The sequence below is a fragment of the Canis lupus genome, chromosome 38, assembly GCF_011100685.1.
Source record: "Canis lupus familiaris isolate Mischka breed German Shepherd chromosome 38, alternate assembly UU_Cfam_GSD_1.0, whole genome shotgun sequence".
NCBI lineage: Eukaryota > Metazoa > Chordata > Mammalia > Carnivora > Canidae > Canis > Canis lupus.
Window position 1 is genome coordinate 22,005,925 of NC_049259.1, and position 16,739 is coordinate 22,022,663.

At 40.1% G+C, this 16,739-nt stretch overlaps 1 protein-coding gene and 1 long non-coding RNA gene across 2 annotated transcripts in view; both read right to left on the reverse strand.

The window, feature by feature from the left end:
* SDHC (succinate dehydrogenase complex subunit C) overlaps positions 1 to 16,739 on the reverse strand; it is a 38,182-nt gene that overhangs the window by 14,356 nt on the left and 7,087 nt on the right. Inside the window, exons 2-4 of the mRNA XM_038586280.1 lie at positions 16,482 to 16,538; positions 14,809 to 14,910; positions 5,911 to 5,972 (exon numbers count right to left, since the gene is read on the reverse strand). Coding sequence (XP_038442208.1) covers positions 5,911 to 5,972; positions 14,809 to 14,910; positions 16,482 to 16,538 — 221 coding nt within the window. The remainder of the gene's footprint in view (positions 1 to 5,910; positions 5,973 to 14,808; positions 14,911 to 16,481; positions 16,539 to 16,739) is intronic.
* Positions 8,259 to 14,802, reverse strand: LOC119868063. The gene is made up of 2 exons (XR_005385811.1): positions 14,075 to 14,802; positions 8,259 to 8,613 (listed from the first exon to the last, which is right to left on the reverse strand). It is a non-coding gene; the product is annotated as an uncharacterized LOC119868063 (long non-coding RNA).

The window sequence follows — 16,739 nt, forward strand, 5'->3', positions numbered from 1 at the left end:
TTATTTATTCATAAGAGACACAGAGAGAGAGAGACAGGCAGAGACACAGGCAGAAGGAGAAGCAGGCTCCGATCCCAGGACTCCAGGATCATGCCCTTGGCCGAAGGCAGGCGCTAAACCGCAGTCACCCAGGGATCCCCCCATTTTTGTTTTATAAAGCCTTCTCTCTACCTTTAAAAACTTTGTCTAGCTCAGCTGAGCATCTCCTTGCTAGATGGGATGCTGCCCAATTCATGAATCAATGAATAAAACCAATTAGATCTTCATATTTACTCAGCTGCATTTTGGTGTTATCTAACACCAGAAAGGGCACGGAAGCTCCATGCACACTCCCCGCTCTCCTCCCTTATACCTTGCCCTACATTTCTCTTCCATTTGGCTGTTTTGAGTTGTTTTGTTCCATTTGAGTTGCTCTGGTGAGCTATTCTAGCAAATTATCGAGGAACCTGAGGAAGTGGTCATGAAAACTCTGATTTATAGCCAGAATTAGATCTAGTATTTAACTTCTCATGATCTTTTTTTTTAAGGTTTTATTTATTTATTCATGAGAGACACAGAGAGAGAGAGAGAGAGAGAGGCAGAGACACAGAGAGAGGAAGAAGCATTCTGGACCGTTCTTATACCCACCAGAGGATACTATATACTTCACTCATAGCTGCATTCCTCTAAAATGTCTGCTACTTAGCATCCATCTGTTCTTCTTCTAAACTCCTTATTTTTATTGTTGTATGTCCTACACCTTGGTCATTGCCCTCCTCCCCACTCCTTCCCACCAGCCTCACTCACGCTACAGCTTAGCCTAGCCCCCTCCCATTCTCAAGGTATTTACCTGGTTTCATCTAGATTGCTACAATATTAGTCACTGTAGAAAATCATGAGTATTTTAATCCCTACAGCATCCAAGCAATGGACGAGTGTTACTGGCCTTACCTTTCTATGTTTTATTTATTTTTTATTTTTAAACAATATTTATTTACTTAGTTGAGAGAGAGAAGAGAGCACAAGCAAGGGAAGAGGGGGAAGCAGGCTTCCCATTGAGCAGGAAGCCCAGTGCAGAACTCCATCCCAGGACCCTGGGATCATGACCTGAGCCAAAGGCAGATGCTAAACCAACTGAGCCACCCAGGCTCAGTTTTAAAGAATTGTTTATAAAGTTCTATTTCTGTTTTTCCCCTTTTTTAAGGTGGGGAGAGGGGCAGAGGGTGAGAGAGAATCTCCAACAGACTCCACACCCAGAATGGAGCCTGACCAGGGGCTGGATCTCACAACCCTGAGATCATGATCTGAGCCAAAACTGAGAGTCAGATACTTAATTGACTGAGCTACCCAGGCAGCCCTATAAAGTTCTTCATTAATAAATTCTTTTTTTTTTTAAGATTTATTTATTCATGAGAGACAGAGAGAGAGAGAGAGAGAGAGAGAGAGAGAGAGAGAGAGAGGCAGACACAGGCAGAAGGAGAAGCAGGCTCCATGCAGGGAGCCTGACGTGGGACTCAACCCCAGGTCTCCAGGATCACGCCCTGGGCCGAAGGCAGGCGCTAAACTGCTGAGCCACCCAGAGATCCCCAATAAATTCTATTTTAAAGTCAAACTAGTGTCATCAAACTTTTTGGTTCATTATGTTTTTTAGGATTTATATACTGGCTACAAAATCTCTATAGTTGGAATAAATACCTTATCATGGATTTGTCCTGGCAGCTTAATTTATTACTGGAACAAATGAGAACAGGAACTTTTTTTTTTTTTTAATGTAAGCTGTATGTCCAATGTGGGCTTGAACCCACAACCCCAAGATCAAGAGTCATGTGCTCTACTGACTTAGCCAGCCAGGCACCCTGAGAACAGGAACCTTTTATGACTTCCAACAGTCTACAGTCAAGTTCCAACCTCCCTATGTGGCAAAGTTCTTCACTGTCTGGCACACTCTCAGCCTAACCTTCTGCTACCTCTCCCATAGACACTATTCTCAACATCAGACCCAGTCATCACTATCTGGTAACTCTGGATCCTTCCCAACGCCTAGGCCTCTGCATAAGGTAGTTTCTCTGTTGAATGCCTTCCTCTACCTCCTCTTCATGAGCTCTTAACTCATCCTTTCAAGCTCTCCAACTGCTCCAGAAATGACCTCTCCTCAGGGATCCCATAACTCTATTAAAAAGTTACCACAGGGGTACCTGAGTGGTACAGTCGGTTGAGTGTCCAATTCTTGGTTTCAACTCAGGTTGTGATCTCAGTGTCATGGGCTGGGGTCATTGGGCTCCATGCTCAGTGTGGAGTCTGCTCTCTCCCCCTCTCCCTCTGCCCCTCCCCACCATGCTCTCTCTCATTCTCTCCTCCCCCTAAAATAAATAAATAAATATTAAAAAAATAGTTTTTCTTACTCCTTAGATTCTTCTGCCCTTGATGGTAGAGGCTATTACAATCACTATCTAATTTCTAATGCATAGCAGGAGATTAATTAGAAGGCAGGAAGAATGAACAGTTCTGAAATGATCACCATGAGCAAAATGATTTACGTGGGCATATTCATTTAGTAAACAGAGATCCAAGCACCTATTGAGTGCTCACTAGAGGGTACAAAGGGGGAAGAAGACAGATGCAGTCCCCACTCTGTGAAGAGTTTGTAGTCTCATAAAAGAGACAGATTTAGGTGGCTCAGTTGGTTAAGAGGCTGCCTTTGGCTCGGGCCATGATCTAAGGGTCGAGCCCCACATTGGACTTCCTGCTCAGCGGGGAGTCTGCTTCTCCCTCTCCCTCTGCTCCTCCTTCTGCTTGTGCTGTCTCTCTAGCTCTCTCTTTCATGAATAAATAAAATCTTTAAAAAAAGACAGATTTATAAAAAGTAAGCAGACAAAATAATTACAAATATGTAATAAAAGGGTAGCCCGGGTAGCTCAGTGGTTTAGCGCTGCCTTCAACCCAGGGCCTGATCCTGGAGACCCTGGATAGAGTCCCACATCAGGCTCCCTGCATGGAGCCTGCTTCTCCCTCTGCCTGTGTCTCTGCCCCTCTCTCTCTCTGTGTCCCTCATGAATAAATAAATAAAATCTTAAAAAAAAAAAAAAAGAACTAGAAGCAGAAGCTCCTTTTTCAGAGATGGTGGTAAGCAAAGTACTGTTTAAGTTGACAATTCTGTTCCAATCTAAAGGATAAAAAGGAACTAACCATGCCCATTGCAGAAAAGGGTAGGGGCAGACATTTCAGATTAAGGGAACAAAACATGCAATGGCTCTGAGGTGAAAAAGAGTTTTGTTCGTTCAAAGGAATTCAAAGACCAGGGCAGCCAGAGCACAGTAAGCAAGAGGCGACAAGGCAGACATGAGCTTGGCAAGGCCAGATCATGCAGCACACTTTTGGCCATGGTGGAGATGTGAATTTTAATCTAAGTGCCAAGGCAAATACAGTAATAGGATGAATCTAAGTGTGAGGTGATTCAATTTATTTTCAAAAGGTTTTTGTTTCTCCTGCTGTTATGTGAAAAAGAGATTGGAGGAGAGCCCTAAGAATGCAAAGATCACAGGTGCTGGGATTGACTTCATTTCAGGCCAAATGATCCAATTCTTCTCACCATTTGGTCCAGTGCATATCATCTTCTAAGAGATTGTTGCCATTCAATTTATCATGCTTCTTATCCCTATTTTCATAAGTCAACATTCAGAGTATACTTTCTTGAAATTCCATCAATTCTGATATAGGCATTATTAATATGCTTATATTAAAAGGAATAAACCAAGGTTTAAAGAGTTGACTAAGTTGCCTACATCATCCAATCTAGCAAAAACCGGTTCCCTTCCAGTTTTGAATAGATCTTTGGGGGCGCCTGGGTGGCTTGGTTGGTTAATTGCCTGCCTTCGGCTCAGGTCAGGATCCTGTAGTCCAGGGATCGAGCTCCACAAACTGGGGAGCCTGCTTCTCCCTCTACCTCCCCTTCACCCCACCACAGCTCATGCCCTCTCTCTCTCATTCTTTCTTTAATAAATAAAAAAAGAATCTTAAAAATATATGAACAGACCTTCAGCATTTGAGGGAAACATGAAAACTACTACCATATGTAAACAACAGACACTACATTCCATCATAGAATTAGGGGACAAGGTTAGGGAAAAACTGGATAAATATCGATGAATACAAGGTCATTCAAGCAGGTCAGATAGAAAAAATAAATAATTATTAAGTACACTTGTAAAAGAAAATATATTAACTTTAGCTATGTTTGGCAAACTAATACTTTGTCATTATAGTCTATTTAAGAGTCAACATCTTTTTTATCACTCAATGGTGATAAATACATGGAAATAAAAAGGGAATCAATCAATTGGACTTATAAATAAAGTGCTCCTGTTCTTCCAATGGTTTTTAGGATTAAATTTGCTCATCAATACCACCAAAATAAGCATAAAGTATCCATCTAACAATTATAAAATTCTAAGCAAGCAGAAATAAAGTAATAATGAGGGGCAGCCCCGGTGGCGCAGCAGTTTAGCGACGCCTGCAGCCTAGGGCGTGATCCTGGAGACCCTGGATCGAGACCCACGTCAGGTTCCCTGCATGGAGCCTGCTTCTCCCTCTGCCTGTGTCTCTGCCTCTCTCTCTCTGTGTCTCTATGGATAAATAAATAAATAATCTTAAAAATAAATAAATAAATAAATAAATAAATAAATAAATAAATAAATAAATAAATAAATAAAGTAATAATGAATTTACAGCTAGAAGAGCCTGATCTTGAAATGTATTGTATTGGGATGCCTGGGTGGCTTAGCAGCTGAACATCTGCCTTCTGCTCAGGGAGTGATCCCAGGGTCCGAAATTGAGTCCCACACTGGGCTCCTTGTGGGGAGCCTACTTCTCACTCTGCCTATGTCTCTGCCTCTCTGTGTCTCTCATGAATAAATAAATAAAATCTTTAAAAAAAAAAAAAAAGAAACAAAGAAAGAAATGGGCAGCCCGGGTGAGTGGTTTAGCGCTGCCTTCGGCTCAGGGCATAATCCTGGAGACCCGGGATCAAGTCCCACATTGGGCTCCCTGTATGGAGCCTACTTCTCCCTCTGCTTGTGTCTCTCATGAATAAATAAAATCTTAAAAAAAAAAAAAAAGAAATGTATCAGATTATTTCATTCCAAGTGGGTTTCAAACCAGAAACTATACACAGATTCCCAGGCAAAAGCATTCTTTTTTTTAAAAAAAATTTTTTATTTATTTATGATAGTCACAGAGAGAGAGAGAGAGAGAGAGAGGCAGAGACATAGGCAGAGGGAGAAGCAGGCTTCATGCACCGGGAGCCTGATGTGGGATTCGATCCCAGGTCTCCAGGATCGCACCCTGGGCCAAAGGCAGGTGCAAAACCGCTGCGCCACCCAGGGATCCCCAAAAGCAATCATTCTTATACCTGGATTCCATCATCTCTTTACCAACCAAAGGAATGATAATATAGGAATGATAACATCAGACCTTAGATAGGAGTTCCTACTCCTACTAGATTATCTTATCAATAAAACAAATCTGATTTTGAATGGTGAAGACATGGTCTAGATAATTTCTGACAATGTCTCAGCAGCAGCTCCCTAAATACAGGGTCCCTACACTTGAGCCACCAGTCCTGCTGATGACCACTTCAGTAAAAACACTGTCTACAGGACCCCAGGGGGACCCTGAAGAATAGTATACAAAACAAAAATATGTCCACATTTCCAGTACAAGCCAAGAAAAAAATTTAAATATGGCCGATCCTCTCATTGTGGAAAGATGCATCAGATCCCAAAACCTGATTATAATCTGCATACTTACTACCTGTTTTAAACTCTACTACTGAAATGGATGTACTAAGACCAGCATACAATTCATACATTAAGTAAATAGACATTTATGTCTGTGTGTGTGCACACGCACAAAAATAAATACACATGTACATACCTGCACTCAAGGCCACACCAGTACCACGGTGGCAAATGGACATTGCCATGGGAAGAGACCAACTGCAAAGAAATACACAAAGGCAATTAAAGAAAGGAAAATATGACACCACAATAGAGAGTCACGAAAAGAACATAAATCACTTTGGAAATAGGCACGATTTACACATAAAAACAAAAATAGGTTTTGCATTCTTGTGTTTCCACTTTGTAGTCTGAATATATTAAAATTGATTTATTTCCAGAGAAGCACCCCACCCTTTAACCAGAAGGAATCAATCACAACTAAAACTCCTCCTTTGCCAAGAATTAACATGGGTGGGTCAAAGACACCAAGTAAAGTTACATCTAGTTAGAAAATAATAGAATACAACCACTTGTGTCCTTCCTTGCTCCTGTCATATGACTGAAGTAAAAGGAAAACGAAGTGAGTTTTGTCAATCTAATTTCATAGAATAAATAGTCACCCTTGAATTCTTTCTTATTATGTGCCCATAAATATTCACAGTGAGCACACCGTTTATTCCCTAATAAACTACCTATACCAAATTTTAAAACCCAATTTTCCTGGGTTTATTAGTAAATGTTTCTTAATCCACGGTAGTTTCAAAATACTTTGTCATCAAACCCCTTTCTAAATCATGTTCTGAATCATTAATTTGCCAAAGCATTTCCATAGAAGGACAACTAACACTGCTATATTCTGGACCTAGTTCTCATGCTCGAGAGGATTGGTTAGTGAAATGGAAAGAACGAGAGTCTTTGGATAAAGTTAACACTCATCCTGGAAAGTCAGCTTAGATAGGAAATGCTGAGCATAATCAGACCATATTTTCAAACACTCTAAAGCAAAGCTACTCAAGTAGGTTGAAAAAAAATCTCAAAAAGAAATTCTAACTATGAAACGAAAATGGTCACAGTAAGAAAGGAGTAATGTCCAAAGAAACCAAAAAAAACTGGCTAGACACCACTCTGCTTAACTCAGACTTAACAGGATAAATATAAAAGGCGGAAGAAGACCCAGATAACAAAGGACAAGCAGAGAACAATGACATAATTTGGTTAGATAAATCAGGAGACTAAAACCCAGAATGAGCTGAGGCTTGCAAAAATGTCAAGGACAACAAAAAGGGGCTTTTAAAATTGTATTCAGGGAAAGAAAGCCTCCTAACCGGGATGGACAATTTTATGTTAATAGATGACAGAGTACAAAGCAGATTGCTCAACTATTTTATTTGTCAAAGAGAATGATTATCAGACTGAAAAAGACAGAACAAATATTGATTTGAGAGAACTGAAAAAAACAGAGGTGGGGAAATCGTAAGACATTGCTTAGCATTCCAAATGGACTTAGGGCTCGTGGCCAGCGAATGAAATCCCATGACTGGAAGAGCTACCAGATGAAGCGTGTGCACTGCTCTGGCATTTAGAAATACTGAAGTGGAAAATGGGGTTGAGACAAGAAACCGCTGGAGTCAAACATGACCCTAATTTTCAAAAATGGTTACAACCACAGCCTTGGGTCAGCTGAGTGCTGAGTAAGGTAAAGGAGATTTTATTTCCTAAACAACCACAGTACTATTTCTAGTCCTCCATGACCTTCCAGAGTCTTGTCACTCTTTATCAGGCAGGTAAGTATTTAGCCTTCATGATTGATTGCCTCAAGAAAGAATGTAACAGAACTGACACCGCATGACTTCCAAATCATACTGTCTCAGGCTGTGAGGAAGCCCAAATAGCCCTATGAAGAGCACTTAGGTAGCAAGGTTCAGGCGGAGAGAAAAGGATGGTGCCCCTAACAGCCAGGCTCAAACCCAAGTCATGTGAGTAAATGGATCTTCATAAATTCAGCCCCAGCCGTCATGTTTTCTAGCTGAGACCTCGACATTACAAAGCAAAGACAAATAATTCCCACTATTTCTTGTTCGACATTAGGTAAGAGTCTAGTATAGAGGGCAGCCCCGGTGGCGCAGCGGTTTAGAGCCGCCTGCAGCCCGGGGTGTGATCCTGGGGACATGGGATTGAGTCCCACGTGGGGCTTCCTGCAGGGAGCCTGCTTCTCCCCCTCTGCCTGTGTCTCTGCCTCTCTCTCTCTCTCTCTCTCTATGAATGAATGAATGAATAAATAAATAAATCTTAAAAAAAAGAGTCTAGTATAGAAAATCAAGACTGTTTTAATTCACTTACAGAAAAGAATCACTAAGAGCCACCAAAATCTTTCCTCAGGAAAAAAGATTTTTCAGGACATAATGAGATCCCTTTGAACACAGATTAGATCTTACTCAACTCTGTATTTCCAACTCCTAAAAGAGTATCAAACACACTATGAGCAATCAACAGATACACTGATTTGAAATATATTAATTTTATTCCCTTTTTTGATTGTCAGTAGAATGTTAAAGAAAAGCTAGAGATATACGACATATGAATTTAAGCAAGTGATTTAACCATATTGCAAATGATACCATCAACAAAGTAAAAAGCATTTCTCCAGGGAAGATATACAAATGGCCAGTTAGTTGACAAAAAGATGCTCATCATCACTAATGATTACAGAGGTGCAAATCAAAACTACAATGAGATACTTCTTCATATCCATTAGGATGGCTATTATTTAAAAAAATAATAATAATAACAAATATTGAGGAGGAGGTAGAGAAATTAGAACCCTTGTGCTCTGCTGGAACATAAAACAACACAGCTCCTATGGAAAAAAGGATGACAGGTTACTCAAAAAATTAAATAAAGAAAACTCCTATATGATCCCACAGTTCAGTTCCACTTCTAGGTATATACTCAAAAGAACTGAAAGCAGGGACTCAAAGAAGTATTTGTACACCGATGCTCACTGCAGCATTATTCACAATAGTGGAAAGGTGGAAGCAACACAAATGTCCACGGACGCATGAATGGATAAGCAAAATGTAGTATACACATACAACAGGGTATTTATTCAGCCTTAGAAAGGAATGGAATTCCAACACATTCTACAACATGGATGAATCTTTGAGGACATTGTGCCAAGTGAAGTAAGCCAGACACAAAAGGACAAGCATTGTATGGTTTCATTTTATGAGGTACCCAGAGTAGTCAAATTTATTAAGAGAGAAAATCAAATGGTTAGGGGCTGGATCTGGGGGCAGAGGAGAATGGGAATTATTGCTTAATGAGTACAGAGTTTCAGTTTAGGAATATAAAAGGGGGATCCCTGGGTGGCGCAGCAGTTTAGTGCCTGCCTTTGGCCCAGGGTGCGATCCTGGAGACCCAGGATCGAATCCCGCGTCGGGCTCCCGGTGCATGGAACCTGCTTCTCCCTCTGCCTGTGTCTCTGCCTCTGTGTGTGTGTGTGTGACTATCATAAATAAATAAATAAATAAATAAATAAATAAATAAATAAATAAATAAATAGGAATATAAAAGGATCTGGCGATGGATAGTGGTGATGGTTTATATAGGTGAATATACTTAATGCTACTGAACTGTGTGTGCACTTAAAAATGGTTAAAATGGCAAGTTTTATAGTTTTATATTATGCATGTTTTACCATTAATAAAAAATGTTAAAAAAAAAAAAAAAAGAAGTAAAAAGACAGCCCAATTTAAAAAATGAGCATAGGGGGTGCCTGGGTGGCTCATTCGGTTAAGCATCTGCCTTCGGCTCAGGTCATGATCTCAGAGTCCTGGCATGGAGCCCCATGTCAGGCTCACTCCTTAGCGGAGAGTCTGCTTCTCTTGCTCCTGGTCTGTGCTCTTTCTCTCACTATCTCTGTATCAAATAAATAAATCAAATCTTCAAAAAAAAAATGAATAAAGTAAAATAAGCATTATTTAAAAAAATTAAAAATAGGGCAGCCCCGGTGGTGCAGCGGTTTAGTGCCGCCTGCAGCCCGGAGCGTGATCCTGGAGACCCTGGATCGAGTCCCATGTCAGGCTCTCTGCATGGAGCCTGCTTCTCCCTCTGCCTGTGTCTCTACCTCTCATTCTCTCTTTGTGTCTCTATGAATAAATAAAATCTTAAAAAAAAATTAAAAATAAAAAAATGAGCATAGGATTTGAATATTCCTTTCTCCAAAGAAGATATGCAAATGGCCAATAAGTACATGCAACGATATTCAAAATCAATACATGTCAGAGATTCAGTGTGCTTAGATTTATTTTATATGATTCAAGGTAAAACTAGAGCCATTGGATAGAAGATGGAAGTTGCAGCAACTTAATAAAAGAAGAGTCTTTCTGATGATAAGAGCAGTTCCCAAACTGGAGATGGGGTAGTGAGTTTCTTGTACACTGGAGGTGTACAAGCCTCGGCAGACAACCACATGAAAATACTGTAGAAGATATTCGCTTATTTGGCACAACAGTGGCTTTTAACCTTTTTTTTTTTTTTTTTTTTTTTTTTTTGGTGAGCAGCACCTTTAAATGCAAAAACGCAATATATAAAACAGATCAAAGAAACTCTGGTGACCCAAGCAGGGGTGCCTACAGTGCCATCTGCGTGTTAGCCAGCCCCACACAGCTACCCACAAAAGCTTAGTGGACTATGCAAAGCCCCAAGGAGCACTCAAAACCAATGAGATTGATGATGAAATTAAGTTTTATGGACCCTTCCAACTCCAAGTTTAAAAAAGTTTTTTTATTTTTTTTAAGATTTTATTTATTTATTCATGAAAGACACACACACACACACACAGAGAGAGACAGAGACACAGGCAGAGGGAGAAGCAGGCTCCATGCAGGGAGCGTGACGTGGGACTCAATCCCGGGTCTCCAGGATGATGACCTGCGCCGAAGGCAGGCACTAAACTGCTAAGCCACCCAGGGATTCCCTAAAAAAGTTTTTTAACATCCTTTTCAGTGGCTCTTGTTTTCCTGATAACTTAAACCCTGCACTATATGTTTGCTTTGATAAACTGACTCAATTTATTGAGAGAAAAGAGTATTTCAGAAGGTGCTAACTTACCCATTTATTTTCATGCCTCTTCCAAACAACTTTAAAAGTTAGTAATAGAAAATATGATTCCATAAAACATTAATCAGACATCTTTCCTGGATATATGACCTTGGAAACAGCTCTGTGTTCCCTGATGCTATAAGTGTGTCTAGAGTCTCATTACTCCAAGAGCAAAGAAGGTAGTGTGGAAGACTCAAGCCCACCATCTTATTACCATTCATTATGTGACCCAAGAAAAAAGGACCGGGCTTTAAATATAGATTCAGAATAACATAATAGTAAGTTCACCATTATCATACTCCCCCAAATCTTTTCTCTCTTAAAGAAAGTTTTATCATGAAGTTGCAAGGATTAAGGTCACTTAATTAGTCTCCTGTTTTAGTAGAATGTCCAATTTCTGCAATCAGAATTATTTCTGGAATCTGGCTTGGAAAATATCTAAAGGGTTGTGGTATTTGTGGAGGTGGTTAAAAAATGGCCAGCCTCCCTGGCCAGAACCCAAGGAAAGAGGGTAGTGGAGCTTAAGGAGCAGCTCAAGAGGGGTTTTTCTTTGCAAACACCAGCACAGCAGCTATCAATGCTACTTCTGAGGACAACAGATAAGCAGCTACAGATGCATCTATGCACCTGTATATACTTGCATACACATACATCTTAGATCTACTGAAAAGGCCTGGAAGCAATGACATCCAGGGTAGCAATGAACACATCCAGCGCCCAGATCTTTTTTTTTTTTTTTTTTTTTTTTAATTTGGGCTTTTTTTTTTCTTTTATTTATTATTTATGATAGTCACAGAGAGAGAGAGAGAGAGAGAGGCAGAGACATAGGCAGAGGGAGAAGCAGGCTCCAAGCACCGGGAGCCCGACATGGGATTTGATCCCAGGTCTCCAGGATCGCGCCCTGGGCCAAAGGCAGGCGCCAAACCGCTGCGCCACCCAGGGATCCCTAGCGCCCAGATCTTGATTTCACAGGAGTCTTCTTGAAGAATTCCTACTGGCTAAGTGTGGGACAAATTGAACATCAAAATAAAGGAGAGTTACAGTGTAACTCCTTGGGCAAATAGGAACTATGAAATAATAAGTATGTATATACATTGTCTCTGTTCCTGGTTCCTGACACAGAGCTCCTAAAACCCTTATAATCTCCTGAGTGATAGGGAGTGCTAGGAACATCTTTTGTCCTAATATTTGGTCTTTGACCCTGATTCCTGACACACAGTTCCTAAATCCTTTTGAATTTCCTGGGTATTAAGAGCGTCCTTTGTTCTACTGAGGTGAATGTGGATGGAGGCTGGTTACCAGAAAGACTGAGCCACGATTAGAAACTTGGAAATTTCAGATCCACTCCCTCTTTGTCCAGGGAGAGAAGAGGGGCTAGAGATTGAGTTAATAATCAATCCTGCCTCCCTGATGAAGCCTCCATAAAAATCCCAAAAGTAATGGATTCAGAGTTTCCAAGTTGGTAGATAAACCCACATGTCAAGAGGGTGGTACAGCCCAACTCCATGGGGATAGAAGCTCCTGTGCTTGGAACTACTCCAGACACAGAGGCACCTAAATAGGTACCTGGTTGTTTATCAGTATCATCTATAATATCCTTATAATCAACTAGTAAAAATAAGTAAACGTTTCCAAGTTCTATGAGCAATTCCAACAAATTATTGAACCTGAGGAGGGGGTAGAGAGAACCCTTGATTTATAGCTGGTCAGTCAAAAGCACAGGGCCTGCAAACTGGCATCTAGAGTGGGGGCCAGTCTGGCAGGACTGGCCTGTGGGGTCTGCAGGGACTCCAGATAGTAAGTGTCATAAATGGATTACTAGACACTCAACTAGTGTCTGGAGAGTTGGAAAACTGGTTGGTGTGGGAAGAAAACCTCCACATATTTGAAGTCAGAAGTATTGAAAGCAGAGAGGAAACAATCCTGTTTTTCCTTTAGTTGGTGTCATAAGAGTAGAAATGAGTTTTTCCTTTTAGGAATCTTTGAGTCTATGCTGATAAAGAAAGCAAATTTTATCCTATTTATTTGTTTGTTTGTTTATAAATAAATCTAGAAGGTATGATGGGATTAGGAGAATTATAATCTGGCAACCAACATAGTAATAACTGACTCCTAGTAACAACTAATAAACATTGATGGTAAGTATCATCAATAGATGGGGGAGTAGAAATCTCACCACAAAATAATTAACAATTAATAAACACACTATCTTTGTTCATTAACTTTATAGATGGAGAAACCTAAGTAGACATTTTAACTAATGATAAAAGTCAATGTTGCCAGGAATGGGATAAATCACTCCCATATGCAGTTCCTCCCAACCCATGCGCTGAAAAGAGCATACCTCTGCTTCAGAGATAGTACTGCCCAACATGCATGAATCACAAGAAAATGTCAGGCAAACCCAAACAGGAACATTCTAAAAATGTTAAGGTCATGAAAGATAAAAAGACTGTTCCACGCTGAAGGAGATCAAAGAGTTAAAGAGACAACTAAATGCAATACATGATCCTGGGTCGGATCCTGGACCTAGAAAAGACATTTATGAGGACAAATGACATGTGAATGGGATCTGAGGATTAGATGGTAACAATGGGCCAAAGTTAATTCTCTGATAGTGATGGCTGTACTCTAGAGTGCCCTTGAATTTTTTTTTTTTTTTTTTTTTTTTTAATAGAGGGAAGGGGCGAGGAGAGGGAGAAGATGAGAAAAAATCCCAAGTAGCCTCCAAATCCAGCACAGAGCCCAATTCAGGGTTCAATCTCATGACCTTGAGATCAGGACCTAAGCCAAAATCAGGAGTCAGATTTTTAAACAACTAAAACACCCAGGTGCCCCTAGAGTGTCCTTGAATTTAAGAAACATGCACTCAGGTATTAAGAGTTTGTAGGGATCCCTGGGTGGCACAGTGGTTTGGCGCCGGCCTTTGGCCCAGGGCGTGATCCTAGAGTCCCAGGATCGAATCCCACGTCGGGCTCCTGGTGCATGGAGCCTGCTTCTCCCTCTGCCTGTGTCTCTGCCTCTCTCTCTCTCTCTCTGTGTGACTATCATAAATAAATAAAAATTAAAAAAAAAAAAAAAAAGAGTTTGTGGTAGGCAGAGTAACAGCCTCCCTAAAGATGTGCACAGGAATGTGGAACCTTTGAGTATTTTACCTTAAATGGCAAAGTGGAATTTAAAGTTGCAGACAAAATTAAGTTTGCTAATAAGCTCACCTTAACCCAAGGAGACTATCCTGGATTATCTGGATGGTCCCAAATAATCACAAAGGTCCTTAAAAGTGAGAGAGGCTGGTAGAAAGAGGGAATCAGAGAAGAAATGTGACAAACTGGGTCGAAGTGGTGGGAGGGAGAATGTCACTCAACATTGCTGATGGGGAAAAGAAGCCACAATCCAAGGAACTCAGAGTAACCTCTAGAAGCTGCAAGAGGCAAAGAAAAAGATTCTTCCCTTGAGCCTCCAGACGGGAATGCAACCCTACCAACACCTTAATTTTAACCCGGTGAGACTTGGGTCAGACTTCTGAACTATGGACCTGTAAGACAATAAATGTGTTGTTCGAAGCCACAAAGTTTGTGATAACTTGTTTACAGCAGCATTACAGGAGTCATGGAATATCATCTCTGCACTTGATCTTAAATCATTTGGACATGTTAACAAATTGGGAATGTGCATAAAGACATATAAGAATTCTGTGTATTGTTTTTATAACATTTATGTACATTTGAAATTGTTTCAAAATAATTTTTTTCAATTGATAGGAAGTACATTTTGACCCACCAGCATTTTCCAAATGGCACTTCTGCAGGATGAATTACCCTCTAAGGCCAGAAGACAGAAAAAAGTCTTCTTATAAAAAAGGCCTAAGGGAAATAATCAGGGAGGCAATGGTCCAGCTTCCAGAACCTTCAACTATTACTTCTAAACTCCCTGGTTCCAGAGACCTTACCTGTAGATAGTGATATGGGGAGACAGAGGACGGTTTAAATCAGTGTTCTTATTCCAGAACCTCTCCATCTCTTCCTTGGCTGTGGTTCCCAAAGGAACAGCACTAAAATAAAACCAGAAGACTTTAAAATGATTAAAAGTAAACTTGGCCGAAGTTTTTACATAACAAAAAGTTAAATAAAATAAGCTAAGCTCTAAGCTGGGCTGGATGAACCCACCGCATAAGGAAAACATGTTCATCTACTCCCCTTGTCTGTATGCCAAGTCTGACTCGTTATTAATAACCTCAATCACCCAGTGAGGTCATACCAGAGGAGAACTCTTCTTTCCAACCCCCAACATACAAGGCCTGAAACAGAAGCTCAACTTCTTTCATACTGCACTGCAGAGCAACTACAATATTTCAGAATCATTTACATAAATGGATCACTCTTTCCCAGACCACAGGTGCTGTGCTGTCTCATACATCACCACCTGCTCTCATCTGTTTTGTCAAGACTCCCTTTCAGGTTCTCAAAAACCAAGAACCGGATCAGCTCAGTACTTCTGAACAGTTTCTTGGTTTCCCTGGATTGAAGCCAAGTGTTGAACATAGCTGTTCAACAATTCATTAGCTGTATGTATTAAATGTGATTCCATCCCCCTCCAGAAAATATAACCTACTCAGAGTTTACTTATTAATTACAGAAAGAAAAAAAAAACCAGTAACTTCATAGTGGGAAAAATACCTAGCAGATATTCCTTTATTCAAATGATCACATGCCCCCTGATATGACTATAACAGAGAATATAACATCACATATTACTCCTGCTGAAAAGAGGTAACTTGACTCTAATTATAGGGAATGGTCAGACAAACCCAAGTTGAGAGATATTCTACAAAATAACTGGCCTGTATTCTTCAAAAATGTCAGTGTCATAAAAGACAAAGGGAAGTTACAAAGCAGTTCCAGCTTAAATGATACTGAAGAAACATGACAAGTAAAAACAATGTGTGAACCTAATTAGCTCCTGGATGGGGAACTGTATTTCTATAAAGGACTGTATTTCTATAAAGTACACTATTTGGGACAAATGGAAAATCTGAAACTAAATGTATGCTGGATAAGAGTATATCAATGTTAATTTTCCTGAATTTGATAACTGTGTTTGTGTAATTATATGGTTATAAGATAATGTTCATGTTCTTAGAACAAGTATTTAGAAGTAAAGCATCATGGTGTCTGCAACTTAATCTCAAAGAATTCAGAGAAAATACTAACAATAATTAAATATACATCAGCCTGGACTACACTAAACTGTCAATATTAGACCAGGTGTCTAAAATAATCTAACATACAAACACAACCTAAAATACATGGAACTATAGGTAAACACAGCAAAATATTAACAACCAATGAATTTAGGTGAAAAGTATATAGAACTCCATTGTACTATTCTTTCAACTTTTCTGAAAGTATAAAATATTTCCCAAATTTAAAGTTTACTATTCTTATCCTTCCTTCTACTACTACCAGATGAGAAAAATAGTGACCACAATCACTAAATTTCTAGCCAACCATCTACAATTTCCTTTCATAAATATCCCCAAAATCTAAACCAACAACCCACTGCTGTTCCCTGAGGGAAATAAAAGTTAAGTCCTAATAACACTCCACAAGTTTAGAAACTTACTTTCTGATACAGAGCTGAGGACTAAGGTGGGCACGGAGGCAATGACGGCCAACATGTCTGCAAGGTAAGAGAATAAAGAGTCAATGGGGGGGAGGGGACACCTGCCTGGCTTAGTGGGTGAGTGGGTGAAGCCCGAGATCCTGGATCTCCAGGGTTGTGAGTTCAAGCCCCACGTTGGGTGTAGAGATTACTTAAAAATAAGGTCTTTTTAAAAAAAAAGAGAATTGAAACCAATGATGTACTATATGTTGGCTAATT